The sequence below is a fragment of the Lytechinus variegatus genome, chromosome 11 (assembly GCF_018143015.1).
Source record: "Lytechinus variegatus isolate NC3 chromosome 11, Lvar_3.0, whole genome shotgun sequence".
Taxonomy (NCBI): Eukaryota; Metazoa; Echinodermata; class Echinoidea; order Temnopleuroida; family Toxopneustidae; genus Lytechinus; species Lytechinus variegatus.
In genome coordinates this window covers 23,407,176-23,420,511 of record NC_054750.1, presented here as the reverse complement: position 1 = coordinate 23,420,511, position 13,336 = coordinate 23,407,176, and the positions used below count along the sequence as shown (strand labels likewise).

The window sequence follows — 13,336 nt, the reverse complement described above, 5'->3', positions numbered from 1 at the left end:
AAAATTAATTCCTAACTCAAATGGCAACTCCGGGCTGAAAATACTCAAATTTCAATAAATAGATTAAAATCCATCAAGTAACTCGACGCTTTAAAAAAAATTTGATTTAACAATAACAAAGTTACTGAAGTTTAATGATCGGCAATAAAAAAAAGTTATACGCGCCGTCATGAATAGGAATATTCCTATGCAATAGGTGATAACAAAATAAATAAAATAAGTGGGGATTGTGACATCAGCTTGCTCGTAGCTGCGTATGAATCAAAATATGAAGAACACTGTACATAAATCATTGAATGTAAAACTTTAAAATTACATACTCATATAGCCTGCTTTTTTCTTCTCCGATTTTGATGAAATTTCAATTTTTTGCATGATTATCTGATTTTTTTTCTGTTTGACTCATTATTCCAGGGTGGAGAACATCAGAAATAAGTAAAAATTGCAAGACTCAAACAAAAGAGACCTTCTGAATATTTAAGACATACGGAAACTAATTTCTTCACGTCTGACTCAATATTAAAGAGATGCTCCAGGCTTGATATTTGCATTTGTTTTGTAATTATGTTTACATCAATATGATTTCGACCTTTTTTTCCTTCTCCTTTTCTTTCCTGTATATATACGCATATGAATAAGTCGATTATATTATCTTCATTTCCGAGGGGATCCACACTTTGCTTTTAGTGGACCCCCTCCCCTCATTTGCATTTATGCTCAATATTATACTGTTTTTTTTTTTTTTTACGAAGTAAGAATGCTCGTCTGTAAAACTTGATTTGTATTACTTTATATTACTTTGTATCATGTTTTGAATGGAAATGGAATAAAGAATTGAATTGAATTGAAATTGAGTATATCTATATCTAAATAAATTAAGTAAACTTCACATGGCATCAAAATCTGATAACAAATTATTCAATTTTAAAGACTTGCATCGTTCCGGTGAAACAGCTCTAGGCATGTCTTCATGAATATTCTTTAGGTTGGCTGATGATGTCACGTCCCCACTTTACTTTTTCTGATGTTTTCACATGAAATCATAATTATTGTTTCATTTTTTCATAAATGTGTGATGTGTCTCCATTATGATGAAATAAGTTGCAGCGAGAAATAACTAATGCGCTTCATCAGTTGTCCATCCAATTGTTTTAGTTCTTAATGGTAGAAATCTTTTAAATAAACCTAATTTCATAAACAAAATACAAAAGAACAAGTGGGGACGACTTCATCAGGCCATCTAATGAATATTCATGAAGACTTGCCTAGAATTATTGTTTCACCGGAATAATGCAAATAAAAATTATTCAAAAGTCAATAACTTTGTTATTTGCTATCCGATCTTGTGAATTCTACTCTTTTTATCTAGATATAAACATTTTCAGCCTGGAGCATCCCTTGATAGGGTGAAAATAATATTTTGAAGTGTTTGAACGTATGGTCTACCCTATAAAATATCCGGGATATAAATATCTCATCGTTTAGAAATCTGCAACACGGTGGCATTATTGATAGAAAATGGTAGTAAATTTCTTTTGATGTCAATCCTTTGAATTGACCCTGCCCATTCTATTCCCTGATAAAACCAAACATACAGGATAGGGGAGACATGTGTGAGACATGTGACATCTTTAGCTCCATTTATCCTACAGCATTGCGGTAGTCAGTAGCTTTTTACAAGTTTGGACGTGTCGAGGGCAGTCGATACACCCCTATAACATAAGTCAACTAGTCCGGTGAATTTATCGCTGTTATATTGCCAATGGAGGCGCGATTCCGCTCATGTTTATTCATAACATCTCCTTCAAGTCGTACGGTGATTCGCCAATTTCCACTGACTCACGTTTTTTTCCAGCAGCGATACAGGGAAATCCCCTAATAGGAACACGTCACAAATTCCACAGAACGTAAATTCCACGTCGCTGGGTACGGGTACTCTATTTCGCACTCTAGCCAGTTGGTTACCATCCTGAGCAGACGACGGACGTGTATCATTTTTTGTCAGGCAGTGATTGAGCTTTATATTCAGGATTATTTCACATTTCAATATCAAGATGACTCTTGGAGAAACAGAGCTGCCATACCACGACATTGATGGTGATTTTATTGGGTGAGTTCAGAAATTCATCAATATTTTCATGTTTGATAGTGCGTTATTGTGTGTGATGTGTGTGAGGTGAGTCTAGAGATTCTCTCGCCCGGCATCGGTGGTGTGATTACCATGTGATCTAATCGAAGCAATACAACGCAAGGGAACCCCATTCTTTCGGGGTATTGCATCACTCGTTGAAATGGTTTCTCGACGTGGTCTAACCAGTGAATTGTTATGATCATGTGATTGTGAACCTAATGTAGGCCATGCATGGCCTCGATTGGATTGGGAATTAATTAAGTGCTAGGATGCATGTCAAATGTTGAGAGAGTATACGTGCAGATACTACATTAAATATTTTTTATTTCAGGTTTTTGTCAGCAGATTATATTAAGATGTAGGCCTATGCCTGAAAGGCTGAATTTTTGTATTCGTTATTTTGTGCAATACTAGATAGACCCATAAAAGTTGTATACTACTACTTACTACCATGCACTGGCGGATCGAAAGGCACAAGTGTGGCCTCCCTTTTAAAAGTGAAGACCTTTTTTTTGCTTGTATTGTAATTTTTTTTTTTGGACGAAATGTCATTATTTTTGGCTGAAAACCTTTTTATCATTATTTTGTTATTTATTACTTTTGTTGCTTGTCAAATAATTCCTCGGGAAAATGTGCCCCCCCGGAAAATCCTGGATCCGCCCTTGCTACCATGTAATCTCTAGTCTGAACCATGATCACTAGCAGTAAATGTGTACATCACTTGCTGATTTTATTTTTATTTTTTACAGCTCGAAATCGAATTTCTTCAAGTTAGCTTATTATAGCTTGAAACTATATGCATGCTTTGGAATTTTGACTGATAAATCTAAATTGTGTAATGCCTCTAGTTTCACTTTAATCGGAAGTTTGATTACAATGACAAATATTGAAAAGTAAAAAGGGTTTTCCGTCCGGATGTTTGGTGTGACGTAGAAACGGGGTAGCGGCACTTTGCCACCGCCAGCCACTGCCACGCGACTCACCCAACCGCAATCCACATAGTTGACATGCCAATACATGCCTCTTTATCGTCTGATCCGATAGTAATGGTTTCATTTTCCATTACGTTTCCTGAACGTATATAGTAGTGTATCGTATTTTTCCATGGATTTAAAGTCGGTCTTATCTCACTAATAATTGTGATATATGGATTAAGAAAAAAAAAACATAAAAAATAGGTCCACAAAGTAAGGGGAAATGTTAGTTTCTGTGGGTAAAAGCAATTAAAATAGAGTTCAGTTTATATGCATATACTTAGGCCTAATTCTTTGCAATTTATAATGGGTAATTTGTATGATTAAAAACAGGAAAATACCACTCAAAGCGATGTGAAATTTACTATCACACTTCATCTCGTAATTTTCCAGCCGACCAAAAGTAAACCTCATAATTTAATTTAGAAGGTACAATTGTCACTCCGTTGGGGAATAGTGATTTCCCTGGAGAGTGATTTTCCACTGGAGGTTAGAAATTTGCGATTTACACAAAGTGTCAATGCTCATAAACCATGGATCCTACGTGCCCATACACTGTCTCGTGAGCCGCCTTTGCAACACAATAGTCAGAGTGGGAAAAATATTGGTGGAACGCGCTTTGTAACATATCGTACCATGTACCATTAAATTTACGTCATTGTCGTCATTGAACCATAAAACAACCCTGTCAGTGCTAAAAGTGGCATTTATGCTTTGTGTCTTTGTTTGTGTTCCTCGGTTATTTTCCTCTATTCAGAGGATACAATTCAAATCCTATTCATTATACTACCTTTACCTTTTGACTACCTTATATAGGAAATAACTAGTCATTGCCGGTTTTTGTAGCTCCCACCTCAAATCACGTCCTATATCGGCCGTTTTCTTCGTCTCCAATCTCAATAATTCCTTTTATGGCAAATGATAGCAACCAAGAAAAAAAATTAATGGTTTTCCCACGCAAGTGTATATTCTCTAGGTTGTCCCCGTGATAAGAATATCCGAAGAATATGTAAAATCGTTGATCGCAATGAATTTTAATGTCATAATCATTTTATTTTTTCTCTCTTTCTCTTTGTATACCAATCTTAGCGTCTTTCCTTAGTCTATTATACAGTAAAAAAACAATTACACATTAAGCCTGTCACTCCAACAACAAATTGTTAAAACTTTTTTGTCATTGTTGAAACTTTTTAAACAACTTGTTTAAAAAGTATGAAAAGTTGTTTAAAAAGTTAGTTGTTATAGAGTGACGGGCTTAATCAATGTACTTAGGATTTCAAACAGACCTGTATTGGCCTCCATTATGGAAAGTGTGTCAAAATGATTTTATAAAACCATGGACCTATTTTTTTTTATTTTTTTATTCATTAATTTTGTTTGATTTTTGTGTTTTTGTTTGTTTTGTGATCATCAGGGAGTTATCCCAGGGATTTTTTTATTTTGGTTGAAAAGGTGATAGGTTTTACTTAAAACAATATATACATAAACGCTTTTCAAACGTGTTCTTGAGTCTGTCAGCTTTTTTTCTCTGTCCATCGCCATCATTTTTCGTTTTGATATGCATTTATGATTAGTTGATTATGATAATCATGCCCTTTTTGTTTTTATCATTTTATTTAATTGCAGAGATGATGCGGTGATGGAAGCCGGTTATGCCTTGCGAGAGGTATTGATTCGAGCAAAGATGGAGAACAGACTAACCTGTGGCGTTTATCAAGCAGCAAGAAAACTAGAAACGTAAGTACATGTTGGTCAATAATAATTATACATTAATTGATAATCACAATGCCTTCGAGAAGTTGAAGTGATATTGTAAAGATCAGATGACATTTAGAATGCGTTAACAGTCTGTAATCAATGATAATACAGAAAAGGTAAGATTGAAAACTAAGTTTCAAATCTCTAAAAAGTTTTGATTATATGTGAAAAGGAAGCCGATGTCTTATAGAATTTACATTCCACACCCCCTCCCCAAATAATATCATTACATGCATTTGTATTTTGTAATTTATTCTGTATTAATTGTGCTTGGGGGGGGGGTGGGGCATGCAGTTTTAAATTAAGGCCTGCTTTCGATCATGCAAGCTATTAACGCTTTATCGTTTGTATTTCAAAAGTAGCGATATTTCGGGACCAGTTCTGAGTAATTCTGCCTGAAATAAATTATTATTTCTAAAATGTATGTTTTTTATTTTTCCACCCCACAGATCACCAGAGAGGGTAATGCTATGCATCCACGCAGACCTTGGAATCGTGGACGTGGCTCACCAGCTACACTTTGCTTTGTTAGAAGCATTCTGCAGTGAAAACCAGATCAGATTATTCAAGGTAGGAACTGTTCCAAAATATGTTTTTGTCATGTGATTTTTTTAAGAACTGTATGAACGATTTTATGTATTTTTGCTAGTTTAAGTGTAGAAAACGGCGGTATTAAAGTGAGGGGGGGGGTAGAAATAGATCGATTCTAACGGTTCTTTGTTACACCCTTTGTTATTGGTCGATCAAAACCTTTACGAAAAAAATGCACAGAATGCACAAAAGCCATGAAAGCGCAAATGCTGAAATTATACTGTTGGTGGACATTGAACCCTGCAACCAAGATAACCACAATTATGATGACAATGAATTCATATATCGGGATAACTTATCAAGAACCTTGCACTTTCCAGTTAAAACCAGAAACAAAGTGGAATTGGGTAAGAGAACACAAAATAATCATGGAACAATGACTGTGCAAATATCAGGATTGTTACACTAATATCGTAGAATGAATTAGGACATATTAGTAGAAGTTCAGATAACCATGATAACGGTGCTATGAGGAAGTTGTGAGTGGTTTGGTTTTCCCTTGTATTAGCTGGAATTTGAAGTACAGATGACCCTAGATTTGATGTCGGTTGTTGAAGTCTCCCGAAGTATGTGTGTGTTTGAGAGAGAGAGAGAGAGAGAGATGAGAGAAGATAGAGGGGAGAATATTTTTATATGATATAATTCAAATATTTCGTTGTTGATTATAAGTCATTGAATGGTCACCTAGCTGGCGAACACTGCATGTACAGAGATCTGCAGTATACCGTACCTCCATGTCTTCAGTGTTTATCTATCAATTAATGTTTATGATCATCATTTTTTTAACAATACAATTTTGTGATCATGCCGAAGACGAATTATTATTTCTCTTCCACCAGTGAGTGCCACACCTTTTCTTACGTGTAGACCCGACGTTACTTTCCTTTTCCACCATTTGTGTTGTAGAATGCAGAAGTAAACTTGGTCCACTTTGTCCAAACTCCTCTTTCATTTTGTTGCTGTTTCATTATTGTTCCAGCTTTCCTTTCGAATAATTCAATTTTACTGTACCTGTGTCCTGGGCGGTTATTTCCAGATTTTCCAAAGGCGGAAGAATGTCTTTGTTCGGTATCCATTCCATTGCATACCTGTATTGTTTGCCTATAACTCGACTTCGCTCTCTTCTCACAGTGAAATGCATTTTCTTTGCGCAGACAAAGACCTTTGTACTAAGAATATAAACGGCACCCATCTCTTTGTGCTATCGGTGGAAGTGTTTTCAACCTGCTCATGGTTCTTGAAAATATGAACAAAGTTTCATTTGATCTTCTTACAAGTTCTTTGTTTTGTTTGGGGTCTCTGACCGAGCCTCTAACAGTAGGCATATTCTAAGAACTCAATGCTATGCTGATGCCCGGTACAGACCGAGCTTGTAAGTATATACAAAGAAGATTCAAAAGGTTTTTATAGCTCTTTGTATAGTTTATGACCCGTCATGACCTCTCTCCCAATCTTCTATTGGAAATCTATTTGTCTTTCAAAGGAAAGAGAAAGTTCCTTGTTCTGTCTTTGCAGTAAAATCTGATACCATATTCCCCAATTTCCTCAAATTTTAAGAAAGAAATTGAGGAGCTTGCCGTCTTGAGATTGGTCCATGGTGAAATCGAGTCAGGGAGCCTCTGAGGCCTTTGACCCTTTCCAGCGATGCTCAGGTGGTATTGCCTGGTCTTACCTCGGAATGATGCAAAGGGTAGAGGTCTCTCTTGTTACCGTTTTCTAATGGGTTATCAATGGGCGCCATTTCCCAGAATCCAGGAGGAATTGGATCATGTGATAAAAACTGGTAGGAGATTCGTGCACATCTCGTAACGGATGGGTTTCAACTGATCGAGGGCTATCGAATATCTCGGATAACAGGTCAGCTCAAAGTGCATCCGTGAAAATCCTCTGTGAACATGACCTTTTAGATGCGGCTCCAAATCCATTCAGCCCCTTTAGTCTTTTTTTTGTTTTTTAATAAAAAGAGTTGTCTTGTCCGATTTATTTGCTTATCTTAATATTGCTCATCAAACATAAAACGGTCAGAATGTCTGCAATGTGTATAATCATTCTTCATTTAAAATTCGGGAGGTGATAGGCCTGTATGTGTACATGTATTACAGGGAAAATATCTGCAGTAGAAGTGAGGCTTTAGATAGAGACTAGGTTCGACGTATGCTTTATTGCAGCAGAGGGCAAGAAGGGGAGATAAAAAGCATCACGCATCAATTTTCCTAGAATGCCATCGCTTGTGAAAAGCTTTTCGCTTGAAGTTGGCATTTGATGTTCATACAGCAAATAACATGTTGGTAACGGCTTAGTTCCCGACTAATTATCATTCTCAGTGGCAAAACATGCCTCTCCGGAGCAAGATTATTTATTTAGATCAAATTCAGGATCGCCGAAAGGAACATAAAAAGTAGAAAAATGTTCAATGTAACCCACAATTTGATATAATTTGGCATCTACTACAAATAAATGTGCTCATAAACATAGCAAACATTCCCGGTGCAACTTATGTATTTAAAAAACAAACATATGAGATGAAAAAAAAATGCCATGTAGTTAAATCTTCACTCAGTTGGGCCTGCAGTTTCATCAAAGTAATTATCGGATTCACAACAGTGAAGAGCGTGGAATTTGGGGACAGTCCCATATTTTTTCGCACAAATGCCCGGACAAGTGTTTTCTTCTTGCTTACTTGGTTGTGTCCCCGTTGTGTCCTTCCTCCTGTATTGCAGTAGACAAGTTCCTCGTCATGTGATCTTATCCCTGGGTTTTGAATTACCATGGACCTACTTTTTTTAGTCCTTGTTCCGTCCTGTGTATGTTGTTGCTTTTGTGTGCTACTGGTATGATAAACTTTGTATGATGTGGAACGGTAGGCAAGACGTCGGCAAACGCTTAAAGGTGAAGTTCACCCTAGCTGAGGAAAAGTTTTTTTGTAAAAATAGCAGAAAAAAAATATTACAAAATATTGGTTAAGGACTTAGGGTTTGAGGAAAATCCCTTAAAGATTAAGGAAGTTATTAAAATTTTAAGTTTTGGATTTGTGACGTCATAAACGAGCAGCTGCCCCATATGATATGTAATGTAAAATGCATAATTTTTTTTTTTTTAATGGTTCGTAATGATATATTTTTGTTTTCCTTTTAGAAACGGATGTAAAATGATTTTATGTTGATATACTGAAGGTACAGTAATTCCATTCTGTACCATACGATATGTCAGAAAGCTGCTCACATGACGTCACAAAATAAAAAAATTGAAATTCTAATAACTTTAATCTTCGATTGAGTTTTCTCAAACCTTCGGCAATATTTCTTTTTTCTGCTATCATTTTTACAAGAAACTCACCCTTTAAATGTTTTAATGTCCGCACGTAGTCCAGATTTTCAGAGAAATTGAACCGTTCACCGGGTATACCAACAATGCTGCAAAAACATAGATGATCATGATAGTCCTTTTTCCCTTTCCTGCGTGTTTCAATCTTTTGTCATTGGTAAGGCTAGGGGTATCAACTGCAAGGAGTGGGGGACAATATTAAAAAGGGAAGGCTAAAAAAGGTAATGAATAATAAAAAGTTATATTAAAAACAGACTGTTTGGTGTGACTCAGAATGTGGGGGCCATTTTAATAGGCTCATCAACCAAAATCAGCTGATCTGATCATTTCACAATTTTCGCACATTCTATATATATACGATGATAAAAAAGTCCATGATTATTGATTAGGTACAATCAATTATATTGCTTTCTTAACCCAGGGCAGCAAGACAAGAATTTTCATTTTTTAAGTCTTCGGCACTTAATTGTTATCATCATGTATATAATCAACAGTGAGGGGTTGTTTCCTAACACTCATCTATTTTTCATCTGTTTTATTTTATTTTTCTTTTACAGGTTGGTGACACGGCACCTTTAGAAACAATCTGCGAAGGAGCGGCGCCCCTTACACCTTGCACACCGACCACGCCCGATTCTCCGGCTGATTTCAGTGATCTAGCAGAGCCCCTTCCTCGAAGCCAGAGGGCACCGGACTTTACCTGCGTTCTTGTCGATGTAAGTCAGTTCATAATTCATGTATTGAAAACGAAAACGAAATATGACACTGAAAAATAGAATCGGTGTCCCGTTTAATGACGAATTGTTATCAGGGGCCGCGGAAAGTGGGGGAGGGGGAGGCTGACCATGCAAAAAATCACAATCGTTTGGTCATTTTTAAATATTTGTACACGGTTTCAGAAGCCCCCCCCCCGCTTCCGCGGCCCTGGTTAAATAACAAATTCATAATTTCTAAAACAAGTTTACTGTCAGCCAATCAATTGAATTGCAAATTTATTTGATTTAATTTATTATATAAAACAAATGATGCATATAAGCCTACATGAGTGATAAGCCCTCTATGTGAATCTGCAACAGACTAACAATAAACAAAATCAAAATGAAACTATTTGTGGGTGAAGGCGAGATTAGCGTCCTTCACACTCCTTTGCTTTCAGCCCGGTTAATGGATAGTTATTTCTCAGAATACCCCGATGGTTCGTAATTATTTCCGATAGAAAAATATGGTGCGATTAATGGGATATAATTGGCGTATCGTATAACAGCCCTACACTATTCGAATTGACATTGACAATGGTTGTTAAGCATTCACGTCATTCTTATCGCCACTTTTAAACCCTCATTCTTAGAAAGTTCAAATTAAACTGATTAATTTATGTCAATAATCTTAAGGCGGCTTTAGTACCAACAGGACTCAATCAAAATCATTAACCTATATCGCAGACAGACTTTACTCATAACTTCCTTATGAATAATATATGGGACTGTCGATTCCGACTGTGCACGCAGGAAATTCGATATGACCGCAATAAAGTACAAAGGAAACCGTTAGATTAATAAGAATTTACTCACACAGGGCTGAGAAAAACAAAGAAACTGCAAAGGCTTCAATAACAGGAAATACATAAATGATACCCGTCTTACATTGTCTTCGGAAACGAAAAGCAAGTCATTTATGATTATGAATTCGCCACCAAGGCCATGATTACTGTGTTACAGAAGTCTGGTAGATGAGGGGGGCATTTTCTTAGTAGCCTGATTAAGTTGTTGATTGATTGATTTGGGGCTGACTTCCTTTGAGTGGATAAACGTCGGGTCGAATGACATCTAGTACAATGAGGGTGACAAGCCGCATGAAGGAGAACCCGGTGATATTTATTGATGACTTCCAAGCAATAGTTTCAACTGACACGGTTGGGCGATACAATGTTTGTTGAATTGAAAACAAATCTGATTTGCGGATTGGGGGCCTGCCAAAATTCGAGGGACAAAGGGGGTGCAAGTCATTAGTTAGGATCTTGCCATTTTCAAAGAGAAAACATTGCTCTGTTGACCACACTGACGTTATATGAATGGGCTGTCACACTACACTAAAGTTCCATGTGACGAATGAATCGTTTATGAATCATTGTTGTGCGATGCTAACGTATAGCTCTTTGTTTCTCATTTTTCTTTCTCTGTCAACAGTTTCCAGAGAAGATGGATTCGGCTTGCACAACGCTGTTTTCACTCTATGACCATCTCGCCGAAGACATGACATTCCCACAGATCACCTTGGCAACCTGATTTGAATGTCAACAAAATCAAAAGGTGACCAGTCTTTGGACGGAAGGTCACCGAAAAAAAAAATCATCGCTGATATAAGCTCTCCGGTATATTAAGGAACTATGGGTTACAATGATACTGGCAATGACACTATGCTATTGCGTGGAGAAACGGACATTGACAGCAATTAAGAATTTTACCTACTTTGCAAGAGGTGTTTTCGGGTGCCTGAGGGCATGATGTCATAATAAACGATTACTGTGACGTCACAAAGGATAATAGTGATGACATGATAAAGGAATATGGTATATCACTGCCTGTCAGTGCCATAGTTCAAGGAAGAACATTTTTGATATTATCTTCTGAAAGGTGTATATTATATTTATTGCATGAGCGTGATGCTGAAACGGGGGAAAAATAAATCGGTTATAATATATAAATATATCAATATTATGTATTTGGAAAAAAAAAACTATTGTGAATGCAGTAGAAAGCTTTTGAGAACAAATAAACTTGAAAAAGGAAAAAAATAATAAAATAAAATGTAAATAAGAAAAAAAATGAATAAAATATATACTTGCACAAATTCTATTTTTATGTTTTCATTCATGAGAACACATTTACATTCAACCTAAATGCCCCCCCCCCCCTTACTTTGAGAGCCAGAACAAATATTTGTAATGCTAAGTGTGCAAACACAAGTGAAGGCCTTTTTTGGGGGGGGGTCATCAAATTTTTCTGAACATAATGTTAATGCCCCCCCTTGAAAATCCTTAATGCGCCCCTGCTGTAAATTGGAATGAGTAAAAAAAAACTCAAGAAGTGTGTATTGAATGGCTATTAGCTGTGAGAGAGGATGAAAGGAATAAGATAGGCCTACTACAGTACAAATGGATGGGGTGTTTGTGAAAAATGAATTACAAAGGCATATGCGATGCCATTTTTTGTGTGTAATACACATAAATGCATGTATATAATTATATTTCATTACTATTTATTGTGAATTTTTTAATTATTTAATTTCACATGTGTTAGAATTATTAACAATAAATGAAATGTTAAGCATGGCTGGTCCATGTCATGATAATAACTGCATTATGTCAAAAGTTGTGAAAATATATTTAAGTTCTTAAATAATACTAGTTGTTTTATTTTATTTTCATTTTCCTACATTTAAAAAATATCCATCATTGATAGAAGAAATAATTACTTGTTGTCTCCCATGTAAAACTTTCAGTTTCCCTTGAAGTTGGTGACTAGTAGGCTGAAAAAATTGAATTTATTGATAAAAGTAAAGTTTAAAATTTATGACTCTTGAATGATGATGCAGCGTGGAATGAATGTTATTTGTTGGTTTATTATTATTATTATTATTCACTTACTGTTAAATTGGCTTTGATCTGTACCAACGAATACACTAAAAGAACGATTATAAGACTTAGGAATTGTACCATCATTATTACCATTATTATTATTATTGACGACTTTATTTTGCCATATTTTGTCAACTATCAACTCATTATTAAACTACACGTATTGTGCTTTTTAGCTAAGTAAATCTGGGTACTACCAATTCCGGTCGAAGGGCATTTCTGTACATAGAGCTTTGATTTCCCTCCATATTTATCTATTATATTGTAAATAAATTCATGAATTGCATGTTGTACATGTACAAATCTTATCAGATTATATAATCGTTGTGGTTAATACATTGTTCAAATACTGTATTGGAGTTTTATCCAAATATTTAGTATTCAACTAAATCCATTGTGGTTTAGAATCATCTATTGAAAATGATAATAAGTAATACTGCTTTATAGAGTGTGTGACTAATATAATGTATCTTCCGGGACAATAAATATTTTATAAATATTGTACATATGAATCCAATATCAAATGCAAATGTGCTTAAAGAAAATAAATTAAGAATGAAATCATACGGATGATCTTGTGTAGATGATTATGATTGTATTGTGAATTGTCGAAGCATAATATTCGAGGTTTGATTAGTGTTGGAGCAAAATTGTTAAGAAGAAGAGTTGAGGGAGAAGATAAACATAAAGAAAATAATTATGGAGAAGAGAGAAAGGGAGAGAGAAGGGGGAGGGCGATGGGAGAGATTGGATGTAATGAATTAAAGAGGATGACAGAGAATAGGGGAGGGGCAGAAATTGAATGGAAAAAATAATTTGCAAGAAGATGGTAATCAACGGAAGTCAGAGAGAGAGAGGGGGTGAGGGGAGAACTGAGTTCCATGTCGACTGATCAAAGATGGGCATATTCATACTAAAGGT

At 35.8% G+C, this 13,336-nt stretch overlaps 1 protein-coding gene across 1 annotated transcript; it reads left to right on the top strand.

Annotated features, from left to right (window-relative positions):
- Positions 1–1,956: 1,956 nt before the first annotated feature.
- On the top strand, positions 1,957–11,339 carry LOC121424216 (growth arrest and DNA damage-inducible protein GADD45 gamma-like). Its single transcript, XM_041619824.1, has 5 exons — positions 1,957–2,110; positions 4,732–4,842; positions 5,313–5,433; positions 9,336–9,494; positions 10,965–11,339. The coding sequence occupies exons 1-5, from the start codon at positions 2,055–2,057 to the stop codon at positions 11,061–11,063; spliced, it is 546 nt and encodes a 181-aa protein (XP_041475758.1). The 5' UTR covers positions 1,957–2,054; the 3' UTR covers positions 11,064–11,339.
- Positions 11,340–13,336: the final 1,997 nt, after the last annotated feature.

What these genes read in the sequence shown, in the direction of transcription:
- LOC121424216 (XM_041619824.1), top strand. Translation starts at nt 2,055, where the DNA reads ATGACTCTTGGAGAAACAGAGCTGCCATACCACGACATTGATGGTGAT. An exon ending in GCAGCAAGAAAACTAGAAAC is followed by an intron (nt 4,843 to 5,312) that starts GTAAGTACATGT and finishes TCCACCCCACAG; the next exon opens with ATCACCAGAGAGGGTAATGC. An exon ending in ACCAGATCAGATTATTCAAG is followed by an intron (nt 5,434 to 9,335) that starts GTAGGAACTGTT and finishes TTTCTTTTACAG; the next exon opens with GTTGGTGACACGGCACCTTT.